Source organism: Oryzias latipes, chromosome 7 (assembly GCF_053564925.1).
Source record: "Oryzias latipes strain Hd-rR chromosome 7, Olatipes_Hd-rR_3.1".
Taxonomy (NCBI): domain Eukaryota; kingdom Metazoa; phylum Chordata; class Actinopteri; order Beloniformes; family Adrianichthyidae; genus Oryzias; species Oryzias latipes.
This window is the reverse complement of record NC_136243.1, coordinates 7,258,574-7,283,234: the sequence shown is the minus strand read 5'-3', so window position 1 is coordinate 7,283,234 and position 24,661 is coordinate 7,258,574. Positions and strand designations below refer to the sequence as shown.

The window sequence follows — 24,661 nt, the reverse complement described above, 5'->3', positions numbered from 1 at the left end:
TTAGAGTCAAATCATGAATCTGGAAGAATGTTGTAGTAGAAATGTCTAAACTCATAAAAACATTTTCTAAATCCTCTTTTCTTTTTTCATTTCAGTGAAGCTGTGGACGGCAGAAGACCAAGAGTTATCCCACAGGCTGTGTGTGGCAAATGCACCCTGGAGAACATGATCTCCAAGCCAATTTACATTCAGATTTCTGTCATTCAAAATTCAACTATAGGATGCTGCAGATGTGTCATGGATGTGGCTGTTGGCTGCACATGTGTGAGGCAGCAGCAGCAGCACTAACTTCACTTTGAGTGAAGGACTTTTTCTTTTACAGTAAATGTGCTGTAACCATTATTTACCATGTCAATGACATAAGTTAACTCTGTAACATGTTTTACATGACATTTCATTTCAACATTTGAAAAGTTGGGTTGAAGAAAATCCTGCACTGGAAGATGTTCAGACTGAGAACATCACACTTTTATTGACGTTACGTCTTTTCTCTAAGAATATTTCTGACAGAACTGTTTTCCTGCAGTTAAACTTATGACTGTCTTTGAAAGAGTTCATGACTAGAATTATTACTGCAGCTGCTCTTTTTGTTCCAATAATGTTAAAAGTTTAATTCAATGCCGGCCATGGAGATTTGAATGTGAAGATTCTTTATTAACACAAATATAATCAACTACAGAGACACAGTTGTTGTAAAGTATGTTGTATTTGACTGAATTTAATGTCTAAATAAAAAGAAAAAAGTGACACATTTCTGTTCTGTCTGATGCTTTTGGTGAAACTTAACCTTGTCTGCATTTGTACTTTTGTATAAATCATTTTACAATCTGATAAATAATGTTCACTGCTGGCTTTAAAAAATATCCATCCATCCATCCATCCGTCCATCCATCCTCAGGGCTGCATGGTCCCGTTACTGCTCTCTCCTCACAGCTAAAAGGCCCTGGTTTAAAAAATGTGACTATATATATTCTCTAGGAAAGATTTTTCAAAAAATATATTGTAGCGACCCGGGGGTTAGCGCTGCCTTCAGCCCCAAAGGCTCATGGGAAGTGGGGAGCTTAAGGGTGAATTTGGGTTGTACGGTGTGCTGGAATAAACAGGCTTGTTGTTTAAATGCTAATATTGCCTCTCTCTATGTTTCTTCCCACCTGAGACTGTCCGGGGTTGTGCGGTGTATGGGGCACGGTCAGCTCTCCAATGAAGCCACCTACATAGCAGTCTTGCTTTTGCTTCCCCACTAAACTGACGATCCGGCCAGATCGTTACAATATAATAAGACGTTTAATCTTCATGAAACATATTTATGGATAATTGAGTTTCAAAAACACATTAGCTTTTACATAATTTAATAATTTATTTATTTCAGGGCTTTATTTTATTGCGTTTAACATTTTGTCCTTTTCATACTTAACCGCCTCATAAATGTAAGTTGATATGTAAGCATAAGGTAATATCTTCTGGTTTAACCAGTTCCTCTTCAGTGAGTTATTACTCACAATGTTGCTTGTTACTTTATATTAGTCGTATGATCATCATCGTGTTGTGATTAGCTCTACTCACTGTTTTAACCTGTTTTTTATATCTTCTTCCATTTTATGTTAAAGCACCTTGTGATCGACTTATGTATGATGAAAGGTAATAAACAAATAAAGTGGTTGGTTGATGGCATCTGGAACAGGCGACAAGGAAAGCTGCAACAGCTAAATACTGTAAGTAAGTCCTGAGAAGCCAGCTCAATGGCAACAAGAAGACCCGGGCAATAAACATACTGCCAGTTCTCAGATACCCTGCAGGAATAATAGGATGTCCAAAGGAAGAGATACAGACCACAGATGTTAAGACACGACAGCTCCTCACTGTACATGGACTGTAGCTACGTGGCTTTGGAAATGGCCCAGCGTTGCAAACCCTGTAGTGACGAGTTTATAAAAAGAATAAACGCTGAACGTATCTGACATTGTTTGTCCAGAGCAAACAGAAACTTTGGTATTTGGTAGAGACTTTGAGAACCCATGCCCTAGGAACCCCAAATCTATGGCAAAGTTTACTCTCCTACTCCTGGTCATTTATTAGATGACCTTTCATCTCAAATCTTGTCTTTAATTTGTGATCGTACCAACAGACATGAAACTAGCACACACTGTACTCATAAGAACATGTCAGTGCAAGGGTGGGGTCATCTAAGGTAACACAAGGGTTAAGGTTCTCATTCTAATGTGGGTTGAATTGTTAGAAAATGTGAACATTTGATTAAACTGCACTGAGTTTGTCTCAACTCAGCAAAGGAAGAGCTTCATCTTCAGTGGGACATCCTTTTGACGCAGTGCCCATGGAAACTGATGGATTATTTACTGCAAATGTTGGAATCCCATGAAGACGGTCTGTGGCATTGATTAACCAGAACGATTTTTAGAGAACAGACACAAAGGCCCAGTCTAGAAAAACACCTGATATGTCTACAAATGTGGAACATCTGGATTGTTTTTCCTACAAAAAAAGGTTCCTCATTGAAAAATGCAGATCAGTGTCCAGGATACTCTGACAACACAGCAAAATGAGAAACAAGGTTTTTTTTTTCTCCATTTTTATTTTACAAATTTGCCGTGGCTCCAGAGTTGACCTTAGATGTTCCTGTAAAACAAGACAAACATGAAGTTAACAGCAAATAGGCATAAACATCTACTAGAACGTGAACCTTCAGGCTTCTTACTTTGCAACAATGGTGTCATTCTTTGCCAGCCTCAGGATGGAGTCGTCAGACTCTCCCTGCAGGATCACAGCAGCAGCAGCAGGTTATCAAACCATCACGGCCCAGAGTTCAACAGCTGGACAGATCTGCCCCGTCTGGGAGGCCTAAAGACGGCCGAACTGCCAGCAGCTGCAGCCTTTTGCTTTTTGAAGTACATATATAGAAAAGGTCCTGCATTCTGTGACAAAACTTTTCACTGAAGAGTCAAAGGGTACTTCTAATAGGCTCAGAAACCGGCTTTATCTGCAGCGACTCTCCATGTGGAAAAAATGTCTGTTTAGCCGAAGAAGTTTGGAATTTTCTTTCATGTCTTCAGCCATTTTCCCCTTAATCCCTTCCTGTCTGCTGATTGGTTCTCATGTAATTGACCCTTGACCACAGCTGCTGGCTACACATTAGCACTTATTCCTACATTAAGTTTGCCACCATTTCTGCTCTGTCTGAACCTTAAAACTCAATGACTCCTCTATCATGAAGACTCGAGCGTTATGGAATTATTGACACTTACCATTCTGCGGATAGCGCCACAGATGGCGTAGGTCTTAAACTGACCGTTGAAGCGACCAGTCACTTTGTCGACCTGGAAAATAAAGACAAAACGGGTGAAATGGCAGCTGCACACGGCACTAAACCCCCTGCAGGCCTTCACTACTAAAGTTGACGGTTGGTCTTAATCTACTCAGTGGCTTCTACTAGAAGAAAAGCACATTTGTCTTTTTTTTCTTTAGGGGTTTAAACGTCACACTCCTTTCACAGGTGAGTTTAACACACAAACAAAAACATTTTGAAACAAACTAACAGACTCAGTTTTTTATCTGATAGTCAGGCTTCCTAAAGGTTTCTTCGAGTTATATTAAAGACTTGCAGAACAATTACTTGTCAGTGACATGATAGATTACAATTACTAGCCTATAGAAACCCTCATTACTTCATTTCTCACAGTAATGCAATGAAACCATAGTTGACTCATCAAACTAATGTGTGTAAACAGTCGGCTCTGATACGGTCTCTTGGTTAAATGAAACAGAACAGATACTAATAAAAACAGTTACTGATGCATGAGCTCTAATGCAGAATCAGAAGATGTAGTGAGATGATGGGAGCAGAAATATACATGTGGACGAATATGTAGGTCATTCAACACCTGCAGATATTTGGATTCTTTCCAATTTGTTGAAGATAAAGGCAAAAATATTTCACTTAAGTAGCGTGTTTTGTGCTGGAGATGAACTGCTTTCCACTGCCGTAGTGTCAATGAGCAACCTGTCTACACACCATGTAGGCTACTATATTATTTGTACATTCTGCTATATTTTTCATGTTCAAAACAGTTGAAACAGCATATCTCTGCATGTGCTATAAGTGAAACCTAACAGCTCTGCGTCTGTATAGGATGCACTTTGGTCCCCTATGAGCCTCACCACTGTTATCTTCCTATAAGGATGATCATTAGCGACACCCTAATGACCAAAATGTTGTCAGAAAGTAGAGTGGAGTGAAGAGCTTTTCAGGAAAATGGACAGTTTTTTTTTTCTTTCTTTCACGAAGCTGAATGCAAAACCCAAATGCTTTGTATGTCATCAACTGGTCGCAGTGCTCAAAGAATATAACATTCAGCACCACTAAGAGACTCACCATAAAGAAAAGTTTCTGGACTGCTTCAGTGTCAGATGTCAAATATTCAGTGTGTATAAAATTGAACAGACCAACTTTTTTTTTATTGAATTTAATTTTATTCGAGATCCAACATAGTAGCCTAATCAATTGTCACAAGTGATCAATTATTTAGCAAGCAGGCAGGAGGTCTAGACGCCCACCAGAAGGTCAAATGGGTTCAACACTGGCGTAAGCACATCGAGGTGGACATACCTGTCCTTCCTTTTTCCTGTTTCAAGTCTCAATATTCACACATTTTCTAAGAAATTTCACAACCTACAGACAAAGATCTGTAAATATCTTTGTACACGGCACCAGTGGCATTTCTCTACACGCCTCAGATCTGCATTTAGACATGAGGTCAATCTAGGAGTCAGTTGTAGACTTGAGGATCTACCAGTTAAGCATTTATTTGACTGGCTACATTTTTCAATGGTTTTAAACAGAAGATAATCAGGTTATTAAATTAAATGATGCCATGTTGAATGGCAACAAATATGTCAAAAGATAATTCAAATATAAGGGAAAATCCTCTTATTGGCATTTTCTTTTTTCCCTAATCAGTCTTTGCTCTCGTGTTCTGTATTTTCTACCACTAACAGATTGTTTCTGTTTTTCTCTTTCACTCAGCAAATGAATGAATGAATGAAGCTACAGAGAAAACTAACAACTGCATTTAGCAGCATACCTCAGCAATGTTGATCTGAATGGAGGCGTGGTCCTTGGCTCCAATGATTCTGTTGCTGGCAGAGCTGAAACCAAACATTTCATTTGTCATTAAAGAAGCATTTTTCAGCGTATGGGGCAAATTAACCCCAAAATGTTAAACAGCTTGCTCAAAACGTGTTTATTAGAAGATAAAAAGTCCACTGTCTGTTGGGTTTTAACTGAAAGAAAGAAGCTAGTAACAGGAAGTGCTAGAACATGTAAACCGTTGGTAAATGCAGAGCAACATGGTGCATTCTGAGGTCTTCATTTGACTTTAAAGGTGTATTCAGGGAAAACCGTTTGGTCCGGATCGAGCCCAGAACCTTGTGTTTGGTCTTTATTCAGACTACAGTCAAGTAGCTTTTCCTAATTCAAACCAAAGCTTGTAAATAAAACCACATGACTCAAAATCTCCTCACTCACAATTACAGAGGCGGAGCAAAGCAGCTAGAGACAGAAATGGTGGAAATTTGCAGTCATCTTAGGGTAGTCCATTCCAACTTTATATTTAACTCAATCAACGTCAGGTTCAACACCTTTTTTGGTCTGGTGTGGTCACGCTGCAGGGCGGTTACTGACAAGAAGACGTCTAAGAAGGTTCACTGATAAATGTTTATGACTTCTAGATTGTGGTGAAACGGTGAAAAGCAATGTGTGTCACGTTAAAAGTTTTGATGAGTCTGAATTCATCCAACCACATTTCAATGAGTTGCTGGTGTTATTGTATCATTTTAAGGGAATTATGTTAAGAAACTACAGGGCAGCTTTAAGGATGACGTCACAGCCGTGCGTGTCACGTAACGAGACACAAAAGTTTTCTGCCGTGTTAAAATAAACCTAACAAGTTAATATTTGGATTTTTTCCGGTTAGGCATCTGCTTATGAGTAGTTTATCCACCGGACGTTTCTTCCAAACCAGCTATCAGATGTGCATGAGGCTGCAGTGTTACTCTGTCTTTGAATAAACATAGCTTGATCGGTAGGTAGCATAAAGTCAAGCACATCTAGCGGTAACATAATAGATACATTTTTCTTTGACCTGCTTCTCAAAATGTTATAATCTGTGCAGTTTAATGTCAGCTTTTTAAGTTAGGTTAGTTGACGTCTAATTTTGATACCAGGTGATTTTTGAGCAGGGAATGCTGGAACATGAGGTCATGTGACCCGTTTTGAGAAAGCTGATTGGCTGCAGTCTATGTCCACAAACATACAGAAGCACATCTAGCTAGATTAAATACTTTTAGACTGTGGCCTTCTTAATAAAATAACTGTTTTATTATTGTTTATTTAAACAATTCAATTGTGACTATTTACAAATATTTCATAGTATTTTAGCCTTTAGTTTAATATTTTTTCACTTTGTAGACTTTATTTTCAGACTCTTTATATTGCTACCTTGTAACAAATAGGATGTCTGCTTTAAAAGGGCGTTTTAAAAAACAAAAATAAAGCCAAATCATTTTATAAACATGTCACGCTAAAAATGCCAGTGTTTATTCTTCCTCAGAGCACCTGTTGCAGGGCTCCAGACTGCGACCATTTGAGACTGTGCGACTGAATTTTACATCCATTCGCACATGTGCGACCAGTAAATTTGCCTCCCCCACCCTCCGTATTTTTTATACATTAAACGAGGAAGGGGCACGTCAATGATCAATGAAATGATCAATGAGACGCGAGCGCACACGCAGGCAGGCACACACACTCGCGCACATACTCATGAAACGCGAGCACACATTCGCGTGATGCCTAGGGGGCGGGGCCTAGAGATATTCGCGCGCGTAAACATCTGTGGGAAGGAAACAGAGACAAATACAATCTCAACCTGATATGTGCGTCTGAGCTATGGGTAAGCGAACTATTGATTCGTTCTTCCGACCTGCGGCTAGTGTACCAGGGCCAGAGTGTACAGCAGGGGTTTCAAACTCGCAGCCCCCAAGATGATATTTTGCGGCCCCCGCCTTAATATGAAAGTTCAATTTTAATTCGGCCCGCCAGTTTGCATGAATGACACTTTTTCATCGTCATGCGCGGAGCTGACCAACCAATCACAGTGGGGTAAATGACTGTTGGGGGGCGTGACAATGAGAGGGTTTGAAAGCAGGACACCTGACCGCCCCCTCCCTCCCAGACGGAGGGAGGGGGCGAAGGAGTTCCTTACTTTCCTTTAGAACATATTTTTTCGCTTGTAATTTTCTAAATCCATGCAGTCCGTGCTGAACTTTTCTCTGGGTCGCACAGACCCGGAGGAAGGTTTAGGGTTTTGGTTAAGCGCGCGGCGGCGTGTCACCCCCAACCACAAACTGTTTATGCACGGCTGTCACGGCAGCACACCGCTCCCGCGGGGGTCGGGTCAGTTGAGGAGAATAAATGTCCCACACCTACATGCGTGACAGCTAACGGGGCTTGAACTTTAAATATGTGTGAGTGACAAGATTTAGTTCTAGACACTGAAAACCCGTGGGGAAAATGCATCGATAGACGTGTAGATGATCCCGCGCCGCGCCTGGAGCGTTGGGGAGACCAGGCGGGGGGTCCTCTCCCCCTCAGTATGATCTGTGTTATTATATATTTTATACTTATTTGAAATTTTTGTAATGTATGTAGCCTTATTTTAATCAATTGGTATTTTCAATTATTTTGATTGATTACTGAACTACAAAAAACCATCAGGACACAAATAATGCATTGTTTTGTAGTCTGTAGGGCAGCTTTCAGTCAGTGCAGTACTAAATTTCCAGCTGCGTTCGCTCAGGTTGGGGCCTTGCTCCCACCCCTTTCTCCTGATATTTTTGTGACGATTGACAGGAGATGTTGGAGCAAAAACAAAAATATACGTCTCACACCAGGTGATCTGCACAGCGTTGAGTCCCCCTGGGTGATCTCAAACACGCTTTTGGTGTCACCAACATACATTTCCATCCGTTTTCTTTACTTATTTGTACTGTCATGACAGCGATGCTTTTGTCAGTCTACCTTGTTGTTGCATCTTCAAATAGAAGATGCAACAACATCTTCAGAATCTTCATCTACATCTTTCTTCAGAATAAAATGTGACACTGAATTTGGAACAGCACATTGTAATTTCGGCATTTATTATTAAAGTATTTATTAGTAATACAGTGGAAATTAGTAGATCTGGTTAGCATGTTGATTTACGGTATGCGCCCCTAAATTTTCTGGTTGTGCCCCTAAAATTTTCAGTTGGGGGCCACAGTGCTCCTAGTGAAAAAAGTTAGTCTGGAGCCCTGTGTTGCTTTAAATTGAAAAGTACCATTTACTTGATTATAATCCTAATTAATTATAATTTGATAAATAGTAAATAAAAATTGATTTGTAGTCCTTTTGACTAGATTTGCAATGATGCCTCCCTTTTTGGATTGAACAAGTAATGAGAACGTTATAACGCTAAAAAAAACTCATTTGATTCACTTTATTGATTAGCTGTTTATTCAAGAAAAAAACACACAAAAAGCACATGTGAACACTTTAAATGCTACAACTTTTTTTTATCCTATCTGGATGATCCTCCCATTGGAAATTTTTATTTAGCCCTTACCAGTGACAGTGCAGGGCAATCCAATTAATTGTTTAGTCACGTATTGTGCTAAGGTTGTGAGCGTTACGTGACTTTTACGTGAATATTTGATTAGTAACCTGAAAAGCCAAAAGCCTGCACGTCCTTCTCCATATTAAAACTTAGAACTGTTCCCATAACGGGATCGTTAACGTCACGTGATGTTTATGTTAACAGTAAAATTCCTTCATCCAATTAAATATAACTAAACACTCACCATTTTCGCGGGACGTACAGGTCCACAAATTCTCCAGCGTCGTTCTGCATGTTTTAGCTCGAAGTGGTCGCCTTCAAATCTGATAGAAATAGATCAATAAGCAAATCCATCAGAGACCCGGTTCAGCTTTTAGCACGGGCGAACCTGTCCCAGGCTAACATTTAAATTTACGTTTTACAAAAGGGATGCCAAAATAAAGAAATTAAAAAGACATTTCTTTATCCAGAGGAAAATCGTTAGCATTAACTACTACTAGTAGCACGCGGACAGAACGACCGCGTGCGCTCGTTCTCTCTTAATTGTAGACCACAAGGAGCAAATAAAGACTTAATAGACCCAGGTATGACTACAGGGTTACATTAGCTATGTATCGTAGAATTAAAACAAACAAATGCAAACATATAGAATAACTTCGATTCGTTTTAAAAAAAAGAGCTGAACAGATACGCACCGCTCGCGACAAATGGCCGACAGGAAAGGAAGAACGACCCGGAAACGGAAATCAAGAGAAAACACGAAGGAGGCTTCGTCGCCCCCTGCTGGAGACACAATGATAGTCACTGATAACGCCACAAGGAGGCAAATACATGTGCACTTAAGTTCAGACTGGATTCACTTGAAGGCCTTTTTGGATGACTTAGAATAAAGCCATGTTTGGAAAAATAAAAAAATAAAAACAACACTTTTCTTCTATTTATTTATTCATTTATTTACTTTCGTTAATGAAGAGACAAACTTCAGGTTTAGCATCTTTGTGGCAGTTGTACGAGGTGTTTGTGAAATTACAGTTAGAACTGGCATAGAAAAATCTAAACAACAAAAACCAAATTAAGTAAAAGAATAAACAATAACACAAAAATACGAAATTTAATACTATAAGATAAAAATAGAATAAAAGAAGGGGGATACATGAGCATTATAATGATCATTAACTAAGGGGTTATCAAAAAGCTGTGAATTACATATGATACTTTAGAGTTTCATATTGTTTGTCAGAAACATGCATCTTTGCATTAGTAGCGAAGACAAGCATGAGGGTTTTGATCCAGAGGAACTGCTGAAATGTATGCAAAACCTATTTTAACATTGAAGTCTCTAGTTTAGACTTCATGATTTTGCCGTGTTTAATAGAATGTTTCCCTCATGACCACACAGCTCTGCTGAGGTTTTTTTTTAGAATAACATTTCATGCAACAAGTTGTATAGTCATCTATAAGTATACTTAGCCTATACTAACTAGGCAGAATATCTGAAGTTTACTTTTTATCTACATTCTATATTTTGTAAACTTAAAATGTTCCAATTTAGTCTGAAAAATCTTTTTTTTGCCTTTGTTTTTTCTGTCAAAAACTTCCCCCAAACTTTTAACACTCAGTAAATAACTAAACCCTTGCTTTTTATGAAGACCCATCATAGATATTCTTATTTGTCTTCGTGTCAGACTGTTTTTTGCAATAATGTTGCAAATAAACATGTTTACATATAAAACGTTTCTCACCAAACTGGAACTACAATAGACTGACATGTTGTTCATCTACCCTCCAGCAGAGGGCGTCCTGACATAAACAACGTTTCATTATCAGGGGCCATTTGCAGCCCATTACGCTGTTTAATCTGGGAATAAATTATACTAATGTGTTCGTTCTTCACCTTTTGGCATTATATTGATCATCCTTAATAATGTTCTATCTTTCCTGTCATTCTGGTGTCTCCACATAGATGGTGCACTACAAATGTAGCACACATGAACCACGTTAATTTAAAACCACAGAAGTATGAATAAACCACACAAAGAACAAGTAAATCATGGAAGCCTTTCTTTAGCATAATTTAAAATAAAGTCAATACCAGAAATGCTTTTTCCTTTTTAAAATGAAGCTGCATTCGTCGACTCAAAAATGAAACATCTATCCGCCAATCTTTTTCTTTTTCAACGCTGCTCATTCTATCACCTAATTAAAAAGACAAAGAAAATGCTATTTGACATTTGTGTAGCAAAATTCAATTAGAAATATCTAATTTGATCATTAAAATTGTTTAAGAGAAATGCTTTTTCATTTTCTTCTTCAACAGCTTTCTTCTGTGATATGATTAAAGCGATAATGCAAAGGGGGTATTGCATTTTCGTTTTCACATCCACCATGCAAAACGTGTTACATACTTTAATTCCAGTCAGCATTTCCAGGAGGGAGGAGGCGCGATGACGTCCGTGCTCACGCGGTGTGGCCTGCAGCTCCACGTGGGCGAACCATGTCTCTGAGCATAGCAGCTGGACTCGTAGCTTTGTGTTTGTGGACAGCGGAAGGTGCTTTGTTACGCTGTGCGCTCCAGAGGAGGAGGCTTCGGACCGCAGTTCATCCGGCTCTGCGTGAGCAACATTCTGGAGAACCGTGTCTCCTGGAGGAACTGTGTCTCTGAGCAGAGAAGCGGTTTTGGGACGGTGTGTGAGCTGGCAGAGGCAAGGCCACATCGGGCAGTGATGAGAAACCGTGTAAACAATCATGTGAATTTGTGTTACCAGTCATGTCCAGACAAAATAAAGACTGATGTTATTCCCACATATTAAAGTTCGGTAAAGTTAGAAAGATCTTCACAGATTCGGAGTTCTGTCCTCAATAACTCTTCTGATAAACGTTCAAATGTGACAGCAATTATCTCAATCATTTTGTATTAACACAGAGAGGGAACTGCAAATGGATTTCAAAAGAAAAAATATCTTTTTTTTGCCTTTTAATGTAAATTGTGAAAATTGTTCTCTTCCAGCTGTGAATGCAGACACGACAGCGAGGTGTCTGCCAAGGGACCGTCATCAAAGTGCAGGTTAATCCCTCAAAAATGAATACATGTCTACTTTTATATGAGCTGGTAATGAAGACGAGTCAGCATATTCATGCCGCAATCAATATTTTGTGAGAAATTACATGTTTATTTTATCGTGTATATTTTCAAAAGATTTTATTCGAGATATGAATCATAATAAAGGTGCTCAATAGCTCTGAAGATACTGAAGCTACTGTCACCAAACCTTTTGTACTGACTAATCATAACCTTTTTGTCCGACTACAGCAAAGGTTTTGTCAGAAAATTACTTTGTTTTTTCTAAGAATGAATCTCTTTAGCACTTTTACCTGTCAGATATCTAAAAAAAGGAAGCGGGTCCAATTTGGAAAAATGTATTAAATCTTTAGATAAGCTTATTGTGAAAAGACAAGCTTCATAGCTTAATGACTATTTTCAAGTTATGTCACAAATGGTAAAGTTTGGTCATTTTTCAGTGAATTTTTAATGTCTTGTTTTGGATCGTTGCGTTTTTACTTTGTTTTTGTTTTTTCTCCGGCTGCTTCTGCTACGTTCTTCTCATGTTCATGATGTTTCTCGCTCCGAACAAAGAACATAGAACACTCTGAGGATCACTGCAGCTCTACTTTATTCATGACTTCACATAACAAAACCAAACAGACACAAAACTGCTGTGTATGAACATGTACAGGTAATAAAAGCAAAAAAACTCAATGACAGTAACAGGTTATAACTTTCCTTTCTATGGGCTGGGTGAATACTCGATTCTGATTGGCTGCTGGGTGTGCATTAAAAAGTGAAAATCCACAGTGATAATGCACGCCTAAAAAAGAAGTTCCGGTCACATAGCTTAAATGTTCTATATCACTGCGCCGGCTTCTTTAAAACAAACTTTAGCTTCATCATCTGGACAAAAACAAGCGGTAAAAAACTGATGCTTTACTTATTAACACATCATGACAATCAGCATATTTACCGCTTTCCTATGCCACTGCAGTCGAGATCGGTGCCGGCTCCAACAACAAATAGTCCTAAGAAATCTAAACCAAACAAATAACAAGAGTAAAGTACAAAAAACTGGTTGAATATTTACTTCTTTTATAAAATGACCATGGTAGTAGCAGGTTAATGGCCTTCCAAGTGTGCACTATCAGACATTAACACACTCGCGGAAGGATTCCACGATGTGTTAATTCCTTGTAATGCATACTTTGTTGGCCATTAACCCTTACTTATTGAAGCTTCGGCCGTAATCCTGTCCTGTACAAAGAAACTGAATGTTTTGATTAACCATATTCACAATCGTCTACAAATGATTTTTCTAAACATGACTGAGATTTAAGGTTTGTCTGTTTTTCTCAGTTCCTCCTCATCCTCGTGGAAGATCACTCTGTCTGAACGCTTTCCCCAGCTCAGTTCTACCTCTGCAGCCACGCCCTGCTCCTCCAGCCTCTGTTTGAGCTGAAACACAACAACTTTTTAAAACCCTGGGCCTATCTTCAACGCAACTGGACATTCTTCATGATGAAGACGTTAGGACTCACCTGCCTCCGGATGTCTTCTTGCACCGTCGGGTCATTTATGTCCAAGAGGGAGCTTACCCTCAACTTCAGAGCCACTTTCTTTATACTGAGCTTACGCTCTGTGAAAGCAGAAAACACACAGGTTTATTTACTTAATAGAGCGTCTTTATCATTTCAGATTTTAATTCACTATTGATGCAAAAACACGTTCAGTATTTTGTCATAAAGAGCGGAAAAAGCTCTAAAAAAATGGATCTGGACTTAATTTGAAGATGTCTCACTGATTCTCCTGGAGATCCACTCAATTCTTTTGCTATAAGACTGCGATCAAAAGTTTTGGTAAAAAAACAAATTTAAAAAGTTTTCAATCTGTAAACTTTATGCACTTCAAACAAATTGCAAATCTTGTGCCGCAGCATTTGTGTGACTGCTGCTGATTGTGTCACAGGGTTTTAAGAGGGAGGCCAGTAAATACTGAGCGTGAAAGCCACAACCCAAAACATTAATGTGTAAACCCGATCCTGCACTTTTCCCTGATTACATCCTAACCACTGCACTGTCTGGTCCCACCAAACACAGAACATATTTGGATCAAGCTCATCCTTTGCATCCTTTAAGCAAAGCCTCGTTCAGCACAGATCCACCAACAGGTTTTGGTGTTAATGGGTCATCATTGTTTTTCTTCACCTGTTTGTGAACACTTTTTGTGACTTAAATCTGAATCCACAGGTTTGATTGTGCAGTACGCGGTTCCCGACACAGAAGATCAAACAGATATTATGACCTGATTCTGTCCTCAACTACCCACCCTTAGTTTTCACAAATTTCCTGTTCCGTCAGTCATCAGCTGGAACAGTTTTCAAAGGTTTTTTTGTGTGTGTCTACCCTAAACTTCAGGAACGGGCTCAGATGTTGCGCTTCAACTTCAGAGCATAACTTTGAGAATCCCCCCACACACAAACTGACAGAGCTCTGAAGAAATGCAGTTTTAGACAAATCTTCTTAAGACACAAGATATATCTTGTGTTTTCAAGGGCAAAAGTTTTTTTTTTTTTTTAAATAACAGGAACCCCACTCAAGCCTTAGTCACATGCAGTCGTGCGGGGGTTGACCAGTACAGGGAATGCAGGTTTATGGGTTTTCCGGGAGAGATGATGTCTTGCAGTTCCTTCCAGGCTCGTACGACTACCTCAAGGGACGTCATAAAATGGACATTACCATTTTTGTGTGTGTGGTAAGTCTATTGTGAAGTATCTGTAAGGCTAATGTAAGTAGATTCACTTATGACGTACAGGTGATGCCGTCATATGGGGCCCTTATGCCACACTCTAGTTGTTAGTAAGGCTTGAGTACTGACCCCTTATTGATTATGTGCAGGTGATACAAAAGTGCCTATAGGACGCCCACACAAACTCCACCCTGATTGCCAAATGTCCTAACTACTAACAGTCAGACAGCATGCAAGGAGCCTGCAAGTAGCGCTCACTTAACATGTGAACAGCACTAAGAGGCCCCTCATGAAGTCTGCAGGATTTTGGGGGCAGGGTTGTCAAAAAGTTCTAAGAAATCCACACGACTCGTCTCACCTACTTCACTCTTACTCACTCTTGCATGTTGTATAAGTGTTCACTATGACCTATCACCTGCATCATGGGGCTCGCCGCAGCTCACCGACAACCATGATAGTTCACGCGGGCCATCTCCGTGCCCCGTGCAGGTTTGCCCATTGCTCGCCCACATCCACCCGTAAGGGCTGTTGTGACTAAACCTTTCGGCACCTTTTGGATGGAAGTCGTGAGAATAAGATGGATTTTGCACCATTTCTTGTTTTTCAGTTGTTGACTTTCAGAGATGGAGGTGTGTTCACATAAAGGTTTCATGTAAAGTGCTGTCGGCGTACTTGTACTAACATATTTTCTGACGTATTTGAAACTTAATACCAGAAACCTTTTCAGACTTTGGACCCATTTGCATGAGCAGCCCCAATCTCTATCGTGTCCTTTATCATAATGATGAATGTCAGAAGCCTTTTGAATCGTGACTTACTGTAGCATATGAAAGCAAACTTGTGGCTGCAACTTATATCAACCCATGTTCCAGATCCACTTGAGTATCCTGCTCCACAGTTCTCTGTCGGCCCATTGGGTTCAGACCTCGACCAATACTTAAATGACAAGCTGCTTCCATCAGACCACTTCCAGGAGTCTCTGAAAAGGCCAATCCAGACGTTTCTTCTGTTAGGTATCAGCTTGGTTATCTCCTCATTGTCTTTCATGTTTCGGACACTGGCCAGGTCGCTGTAATGTTCTCTGCAGTAGATCTGGGCCTCAGACCAAGTCATGGATTTGTCGATGTAGACAAAAGCCGCACTCAACCCTGAAAAGAGTAACAAACATGGCTTATCGCTGATAGTCAGCAGCAACTATAAAGCTATATTTTGCTGAAACTACAGTAAATGTCCTATTTAAAAAAAAAAGAAGTTCAGACATTAAAGGCAGAATTTAGTTTTTAAGATGGTTTTGGATAAAGGAGCAGTTACCTCTGACATCGAAGCAGACGGCGTCCAAAGATTGATCGCAGGATACGTCATCCCATCCTCCCCTAGCAGACATCATTGTGCAGCAATCTGAAAGTCCTGAGTTATCTGGTTGCCCGGACAACCAGTTACTGAAATTGGCCTCCCCTTCACCATAGAACTTCGAGTCTGACATTGACCACCTCCAGCTCGTCACATCATTGTACAATCCAAGCCAGAAAAACTGCAAAGAGGAATTTGTCTCTTATCAGATCCCAAATAGTGTATTGATCATTTGTCGCTCTTTAAGAAAAATCCACAAACTAGTCCTTTATAAGACCGAAGGAGCCCTTTCCCAATAAAATCTACTGTTAAATGCTAGTTTCATAAGGACATAGGGTTTAAAAAAAAAAATGAAATGATAAACCAAATTGAATCAAAATAAGCGGTTTCAGACAACTAATAAGCTAAATGTACACACTAAGCATACTTCATACTAAAAGTTGGTTCAACAGGGAGTTTATAGATGGTTAAATGAAAAAGAAATTTATTTGAAACTTTATTTACTTGTGGTTTGTAACCCTTGTGCTATCTTAGATGACCCCCCCCTTACATTGACGTGTTCTCCCTACCATGACAAAGGTGGATAAAGGTGGAAAGATTTCATGTAATCCATGGACACCAGTGAAGATCACAAATCATTGAAGAAAAAAGGTTCAGCGCACTGTCTAGTGGGTCTAAATGACCCAACTCCCAATGTTAAAGTGCCTAGGATAGCACAAGGGTTAAACATACAGCAGCACTGTTTTTTTTCCTGTAGAAATAATGCTTTGCTTTATCAATAATAGCAAAACTTGAAATCTTAAAATTTCTTCAAAAAGGCCTAAAGGAGGGAAAATGAGGTCAAATAAATGTACCTGTCCAATTTCTTGAGAACTTAACGTCGATAACTCCTTTTGAGTCATCATTATGTTGAGTTCCTGGACGTCCTCCACAGTGGCCAGGTCAGTGAATTTCTCTCTGCAGTAACTCTGAGCAGTGGTCCAATCCTGACGCTCAGAGATGAAGTGGTACTCACGTTCAGCCAAGATGCAAACTGCACCCATAGCTGCAGAAACACAGGAACAAGGTGACGGAACATCCTACTGTTGTGTGTCTGTTGTGTAAAATAACATCAGGGGTAGATTTTTTACAGTTTCACAGTCACGACAGTACAGAACCCTGGACACGTCAGCATTTTGTGAACACAAACGTCCACTTTGTGTTTGCTTAATGCTATTTTGCGCACAAATTAGTATTAACAGAAAATGTTTACTTGTGACAACAAAATGGTAATTCATGGTCACGAAATGCTAAGAAACGGCTGATTTGAGGGCAAAAAACGTTAATTTAAGGGAACAATTTATTATTACTATTATCTTTAATGTCATGTCCAGCGCTCTGCGTTCTAGGACTCATGCAGAAAAGCGAAATGCAGAAGATGCTGCTCCAATTTCTTTAGTGAAGCACAATAAAATGTTTACTTAGTGGTTTTAGTTTTGGGCAAATTTACCTCCAAACAACAACACAGAGCTTTACTAGCCCATTCATAAACTCCTCTGTATACAATTGTTTGGGTCAGACGTCTTAAAAGAAATAGGATTTAAAATACATTGTTAAACTAAAAAACGTTGGCTTTAAAAACAACAGATAGGAAGATGAGGGCTGTAAAGTAATACAGGAGGAAGGAATAGCAAGTAAGTAAAACTGAAATGACTGTAGCGACGTTTGTGGCAGCCCAAAACAAACTGACAAAAGATACAAGTGTGTGATTTGAAGTATTAGATTAAAAGATTTTTTTTACCTCTACTGCTAGAGACTTTTTTGATATATGAACCTTAAATTACTTCATATTATTGGTTTCTTTAAGAATTTAGTAAAACAGAACTTTGTGACCTTTGACCACTAAGCCTGGAACTGGTTGTTCACTCTCTGAACCCTTTTTCTCCCAAACAAATGGCTATGGTGACGTTGTGCTTTGCTTATGATCCCAACTACTACAAAACCTGGAAATAGTTTGAATAAAAACTGTAGTTTCTTGAGTGATGAAAAATACTTCAGTTTTATTTCCACAACACTAAAAGTGACTCTTCTTTATTTTATCACTTTAGTGTTTAATTTAAATAAAACATGGAACGACTTCATGTAAAGAAAATCCGAGCAGTGATTTGGTTTATTAATTTTGGTGAACCTGTTTTACGTCATAACCGAAACAATTCATATAATCATATGAAATTCACATATTTATAAACATCTTATCTCTGACGAAATTGTAAGATGGCACATTTAAATTTGGAAAGATTACAAACTGTCAGAAGCAGTGAGTTTGTTTTTGTTCTGTTTCATGGATTTAATTTGTTTAAATGTCAAATGGATTTTAGACATAGAGAAATAGAAAGGGAAAAAAAATATGTCAGTGTGCTTATGGAAATAAAGCAAAAGTAATATCTTTAAAAACAAAAGATTTTTTTTATTTTTTTTGTCTTTTAGTAGTTTCTTTGGACATTTCTACACCAATGAAGACATCAAATGCGTCAAAAATGAATCTACTATTTACCTTCTGCTCTTCTCCTTAAGAGAACTCTGACTTGATAAAAAGCTTTGATCATAAAGGCTAGAATGAGGTCATATTCCTGATGACACTCAGAATAAGACTTTACTCTGAATCTTCTGAGATTTATGACCTTCAGCTGAGTGTTTTCTACATAAAACTGTCTCTGTCTTCAGTTTTTAGCTCAATGAGATTCTTCTAAAGCAGGTGATCTGCACAGGAATCAGTTGTTTCATGGCTCTACTTATAAGGTCATTAATAATACTTGAAAAAGGGTCAAATTTGACTTAAAAAATACTTTCAAATACTCTGTAAGAACTAGCAGTAGTAAGTAGAAGAGAGTTTCTAAAAAAGTCTGACCTGAAGCAGCAGTGAAGAACAGAAGAATCTTCTCCATCTTTGCACCTCCTCCTCGGCCTTCAGTCTGCGACTGCAGATATTCGGCTGCGCACGGGACTCTTATGCATCATCTGCATGCAAAAACTCAGAGGAAATCATTTGCACTGCTGGCTGTCATCCTGCTGTATTGGCAAGTCAAAGCAATTCAAATCCTGTTTATTTACATCATCAAGGTCACAAATCTCTTGTTTATTTGTTTATGTCATTTTACCACGAGAGCAAACGTGTGTGTGTGGAGAAATGTAACTGAAAGGGAACCAACTTTTCACAAGATTATGCTTTATCTACAACAAAGATTTGTTTCCCCCAAACTCTGGACTGGCTGAGGTGACGGTTGCTATGGCAATGCTTCGGTGATGTCACCACCGGTGGTGGCCTAAGCAGTTTGGGGGCCCCCAGCAGTGGTTGTTTTAAATCGTTCTCCAGGGTAGAAAATCCGTCCAAAAACTACTTCAGTGGTTCACTTTTAGATGGAATCAGTGTCCAGGATCCAAATGTTTTATAGGCTTTTAAAAACTGATATTACTTTTGAATGTTAAACAAATATATTTCATATATATATTATTTTTAATCGGAAGGAAATATTGAATTTCCTGATTTGTTACCCACACACTTTCTAATGGGAGCAAATGGCAGTTTTTTTAACAAAAAACAAAAGAACAAACAAAAAAAAAGAGTTTCGCTACTGGCTAACTTGCTGTTGCTGTTGATGGAATAGTCCATTGCTCTTGAGCAGGGGTGTCAAACTCATTTTGGTTCGGGGGCCACATTCTGATCTCAAGTGGGCCGGACCAGTAGCGTAAAGGCAAAATAACAGATTTATTCTTGTTTTATTTCCCAATTGGAAAACATGCCTCAACCAACATGGTAGCCTAATCATTTCTTATTACACGTTGACTCACAGAGGCCAATGGATCTTAAATAAAATTAATTTCAATTTAAAAAATATTGGTTTATTCAATTTTATACAGACTGAATATTTTAAATCTGACACTGAAGCAATCCTGATAATTAATTCAAAAGGGGCTACAGAAAAAAATGAAACTTCTTCCTAAAATGTAAACGTCCAAACGATGACAAAATTACACTAAATTAAACTTGCAAACATTTGTGAACATAAGAGTTTGGAGTTAACCTCCTTTTTCTCCTGAAACTTCACCCGTCCATAGATATCAGGATTCAAATCCTGTGCAGAAAAACATTTACTGTCATTCAAGTGTGCAAAACACAATGAAATGTCCATTATTATTCATTATTATAAGAATCTTTTCCTGGTTTCTGCCTGAATTTTGTGGCAACACCTGCCTTCTTCCTGACCTTTGATGGAGCGCCATCAGTGACCAAAATTACTTCATGTGACCAGTTCACTTCACCATCGTCCAGCACAGTAACTAGAGAGCTGCCTATGTCATCAGTTGTTGTGTCCATCAATTCAAGAAACTCCACTGTGACGTCTCTTCATCACCTCTAATAAACGTGCACAGCTGTACATATCTGTGATGTTGGTGCTTTCATCAATAGTGACTGAAAATACAATAAATGACTACATTCCTTCATATGGCTGCCCATGTTTGCTCAGAGATGTTGGATCTGATCGTAATTCTTGACAGACTCATGTTTAAGGCTGCTTTTTGGGGGACAAGACTTCTGCAGCCGTCAGCATTTTTCAATAAGTTCACCATCAGAAAATGGTTTGGATGTTTGCACCAACTTGTTTGCAATAAGGTAGCTAGGTGTTACTGCTCCATCACTGACGTCACGGCTGCAGTAAATCCAGATGGTTATTTATCGGTCCAGCTAATAGTTGCTAAATCTTTTTTTTCTTAACTGCAAATGGTGAAACTTTTCTTTGTGGAGAGTCTCATAGTGGTGCTGAATGTTATGTTCTCGGAGAACCTGTTGATGACATACCAAGCATGCAGGTTTGCATTCAGCTCCATGAACAAATAAAACGCTTTCAGTTTTCCTGGAAAGCTCAGGACTTCACTTCAAACTTTTTCTTCTTTTTGACAACATTTTGGTCATTAGGGTGTCACTACTGATCATCCTTCAGTGGTGAGGCTCACAGGGAACCAAACTACTGCCTACCCAGACACAGAGCTGCTAGGTTTCATTTTTGGCACATGCAGAGTTATGTTGTTTCACCTGTTAAGCTTTTCCTTTGCTCCCCCTAGTGGCGGAATTGCGCATTTCGGTTATTTCTTTAAAAAATCATAACTCGCCACAGGAATGGACTAGAAACATGCTTTCTTTTTTAAACATCCTTGTGATTTTTACTCTTCATGTGTGGGCTGGACTAAAACCACCTGGCGGGCCGGACACGGCCGTATGTTTGACACCCCATTATATAGACTCTATATAATGCAAAATCAATATTTTGAGCTTTAAGTGTGTTATGATGTTTAGATTTTGTCTGTTTTAGTTGGAGAAACACAGACATGCTGCCGAGGTCTGCTCTAGGTTGATGTCATGAAATGGGCGGTACCCACAAGGAGAGAAAAGCGATGCTGTAAAGATTGAGCCGTTGTGGGTACCGGATGTTCTCGGGTTGCCGGATGTTCTCGGGGTCCTTCGACCAATGATGACGTCACACTATTTGATTGGCTGTAAGTTGCCACGACCAATGAGTTAACGTCGCTAAGTTTAAAAAAAAAAAACTTTATTGACAATTGCGGTATCATACATTAGCATTGACATTAACGTTAACAACGAACAATAACAATGTAATGAATATTGCCTCGAAGATCAGTCACCATTGCAAAACATAACATATTAACATAGAAAATAAAGAATAGAGGGGAAAAAAAGAAACAATGAACATAACACACAAATAAGACGTATAAAACATAAGTAAAATAAAATAAAGGAACTTAAAAAAATCTAAATAGTCTAAAACTAGTTAAGTTAGGGGTACTCGTGAAGTTTGTATTTCTGAACAAAACTAAGCAATTTCAAGCCATATTTTTCTTTTTCATATAATGAAGTGATTGAAAGTAAAAACAGAGCTCTGTTTACCAAACATTTTTAAGTGGCAGGACTTCTTGTTATCACAAGAAAACACGTTTTTTTCTCATGATAACGAGACAGTAGATGTCGTTATGACGATAAAAATTAAATTTGTTATCTTGTGATACCACAGTATAGAATATACTGGGCGCTACCCAGCGTTGTTTTAGTGCTGTTGTGTTGCTACTAACTGTTATGCTCTGGTTTAAGATTGGGAAACAGTAGGAGAGATGAATGTGAGAATCAATGAGTGGAAGCGTCAACAGTTGTTACTGCTGTAACTGGCCTGATTGTGGCCTACAGCAACCGTTTGATTCTGAATTAAAATGTCAGTAAATGAAAAGGCCGTCTCCAACTCTCAATTCGTCCAACCACATGTTAGAATACATTTGTCATGAATCCAGAACTGATTGATTTATAACTGATTACTTAATCATGGTCTAACTCAGGCGGAGTCTGTGCTGATGTTGTTGGTCATAAAGAACATCCAGTGTGGTTCAGTGTGGTTGTGCTCAATTCCCTCAGTGATCAGATGAGGAGGTCAGGGCTTCTACATGGTTACAGAACAATGCATGATGGGTGCAGACTGGAAGGACTGTGTGTCACTCTGGACTTGGTGTTTCATCTAACAAAAAAACGGTCCAAACGAGATTGTAACGGTCATTGTTATGAGAAAACAGGCACAAAAAAACATCTTTAAATTTTAAAAAAGCCCTCAAATGGGCACATAGATCATCATATTATCCGTTAGGAAGAACAAACAATCATTTATTTCTTTAAAGTCCCCATATAACATTATTTTTCTTGAATAAAATCATTCCCAGTGATGTTTTACTTATGATTATAAAGTTTTAACCAAAATCATAAACTAAATGTCTTAAGTACATAGTAACATATTTCATGTTTGTCTAAAACAGGGGTATCAAACTCATTTTCACTGAGGGCCACATCAGCACAGTGGCTGTCCTCAAATGGCAAGATATAAGTTATACATGTAACTAAATGTAATGAAAAATGAATGTAAATACTCCTTAATGTTAAATCCCTCATTATTTATTATAACTTTTTAAAGTGACAATTACAGTTGTATAGAAACATATATTTGCTTATTACTCTAGCATAAATCCTTTTACATTTGATTCTGTCAGGTTAGGTTATGTGGACAGTGTTTAAGTCCTTATGTATAGCTGCCCAATCCGATATTTCAAATCCGATTCCTTGATTATGACTAAATACACACCAGTTTTTCTTTTTTATTTTAAGAAATTAAACACTTCTGCTCTCGCAGGCCGCATAGAATGACGTGGAGGACCACATTTGGCCCGCGGGCCTTGAGTTTGACACATGTGCTCTAAAGCCTCTCTCTGTTTCCAAAATCTCCTCTACATGGGTGTGGCCATTAGTGTTGAGCTGAGTGGCTCCGCCCTTGAACCCCCCCCCCCTTCTGCAAGCTGTGTCATGCATGAGTGAAGAGCTTGACACTATTGAAGCGATTCTGTGGCATAATTAAAAATAAAAGTCAAAACCAGAAATGCTTTTTCATTTTCAAAATGAAGCTGCATTTTTTGAATCAAAATTAAAATGAAAAAGCAATCCACCAAAATACTTTTTCATTTTCTTCTTCAACACTGATTATTCTGTCACTTAATTAAAATGATAAAATGAAAATGGTATTTGACATTTCATTTTCAAAAAGTTCTCTGGTAAATGTGTAGCAAAATTCATTTAGAAATGTCTAATTTGACAATTAAAATGGATTGTGAGGCAAGAGCGCTAACCACTGCGCCACCGTGCAGCCACTAAAGCCTCATAGAGAAATCATATATATATATATATATATATATATATATATATATATATATATATATATATATATATATATATATATATATATATATATATATATATATATATATTTTAGTCTTCCATTAGCAGTGATGGGCGGGGCTCGCTGGACAAACCTGTCAGGTCTATCCAGGTGACAGCGCCCCTCCATCAGGTTGTGGTCCTTGAGAAGAGTTTCCTCAGTAAATGAGAGCGTTTATAAGCTTTTTGCGTTAAAGCTGACTGGAACAAACTTCCTTTATTCTTACCTTCCATTTCATCCTTGTAATTGTTGAATTACCCAATGCCTTTACTTAAGCATCCATAAACTTTCGGTGGCTTTTATTTTTTCAGTTCAGCTTTTTCACAAACGTGTTTATTTTATCTTTCTGAAATGTCTCGTTACATAGATGTGGACATTGAGAGCCAACGTGTGTGTGTGTGTAACGTGTATTCAATTTCTATCTGTACTGTGTTGATTTGGTTTGTACCCTTTTGAAAACGAGATGTTTCATCTCTAGGGGCTAATCCTCCCACTTTAGTTCAAATGTGTACAGATATAGTGTCGTCTTTGTGTTCTTGACGTCTGGGATCCCTGTGATCAAAGGTGTGAACTGGCTTGTTCCTGTTGTCCAAAAGCATGAATCACAGGCTGATTGGTGTTTCAACATCTTCGTAGCCCTGCAACAGACAGGCAACTCGTTCAGGGTTCACCCCGCCTGCACATAACGGTAGATGGGATAGGCTCCAGCAACCCTGTGACCCCGTAGAGCAGGGCTGCTCGTTCCTGGTCCTCAAGATCTACCAACCTGCCTGTTTTCCAGCCCCGTTTCCTGCTGATTACCTGGACCAGGTGTGTTCATTCAATCGGAATGTAGAGACATCTGATTGAGCTAATCAGCAGCTAGTAGGACTTGGAGATCTGGAAAACAGGCAGGGTGGTGGTAGATCTCCAGGACCAGGAATGAGCAGCCCTGCCATTCAGGAGCCGAAGATGGATACATGTATATTTGTAAAACTTTCTTCAAAACCTTGTTTGATTTTGAATTTTTTTAAGATTAAAAGCTACATTTTCATCATTTAATCCTTAAATCC

General features: G+C 38.7%; 2 protein-coding genes across 2 annotated transcripts; both read right to left on the bottom strand.

Moving 5' to 3' along the window:
* Positions 1–629: 629 nt before the first annotated feature.
* rps21 (ribosomal protein S21) lies at positions 630–9,488 on the bottom strand. The gene is made up of 6 exons (XM_004086307.5): positions 9,362–9,488; positions 8,911–8,989; positions 5,097–5,160; positions 3,261–3,332; positions 2,714–2,769; positions 630–2,634 (listed from the first exon to the last, which is right to left on the bottom strand). The coding sequence occupies exons 2-6, from the start codon at positions 8,958–8,960 to the stop codon at positions 2,625–2,627; spliced, it is 252 nt and encodes an 83-aa protein (XP_004086355.1). The 5' UTR covers positions 8,961–8,989; positions 9,362–9,488; the 3' UTR covers positions 630–2,624.
* A 2,824-nt stretch (positions 9,489–12,312) lies between these two features.
* LOC144993871 (lymphocyte antigen 75-like) lies at positions 12,313–18,842 on the bottom strand. The gene is made up of 6 exons (XM_078949781.1): positions 18,698–18,842; positions 16,665–16,855; positions 15,772–15,991; positions 15,279–15,608; positions 13,254–13,351; positions 12,313–13,170 (listed from the first exon to the last, which is right to left on the bottom strand). The coding sequence occupies exons 1-6, from the start codon at positions 18,732–18,734 to the stop codon at positions 13,048–13,050; spliced, it is 999 nt and encodes a 332-aa protein (XP_078805907.1). The 5' UTR covers positions 18,735–18,842; the 3' UTR covers positions 12,313–13,047.
* Between the last annotated feature and the right edge of the window lie 5,819 nt (positions 18,843–24,661).

Excerpts from the sequence above, each read along its gene's own strand:
- rps21 (XM_004086307.5), bottom strand. The coding sequence starts at position 8,960 with ATGCAGAACGACGCTGGAGAATTTGTGGACCTGTACGTCCCGCGAAAA. Across the intron at positions 5,161-8,910 it reads CTGTACGTCCCGCGAAAATG|CTCTGCCAGCAACAGAATCA; the intron begins GTGAGTGTTTAG and ends GTTTGGTTTCAG. Across the intron at positions 2,770-3,260 it reads GTGGCGCTATCCGCAGAATG|GGAGAGTCTGACGACTCCAT; the intron begins GTAAGTGTCAAT and ends GTGATCCTGCAG.
- LOC144993871 (XM_078949781.1), bottom strand. The coding sequence starts at position 18,734 with ATGGAGAAGATTCTTCTGTTCTTCACTGCTGCTTCAG. Across the intron at positions 16,856-18,697 it reads GTTCTTCACTGCTGCTTCAG|CTATGGGTGCAGTTTGCATC; the intron begins GTCAGACTTTTT and ends GTGTTTCTGCAG. Across the intron at positions 15,992-16,664 it reads GTTCTCAAGAAATTGGACAG|TTTTTCTGGCTTGGATTGTA; the intron begins GTACATTTATTT and ends TCCTCTTTGCAG.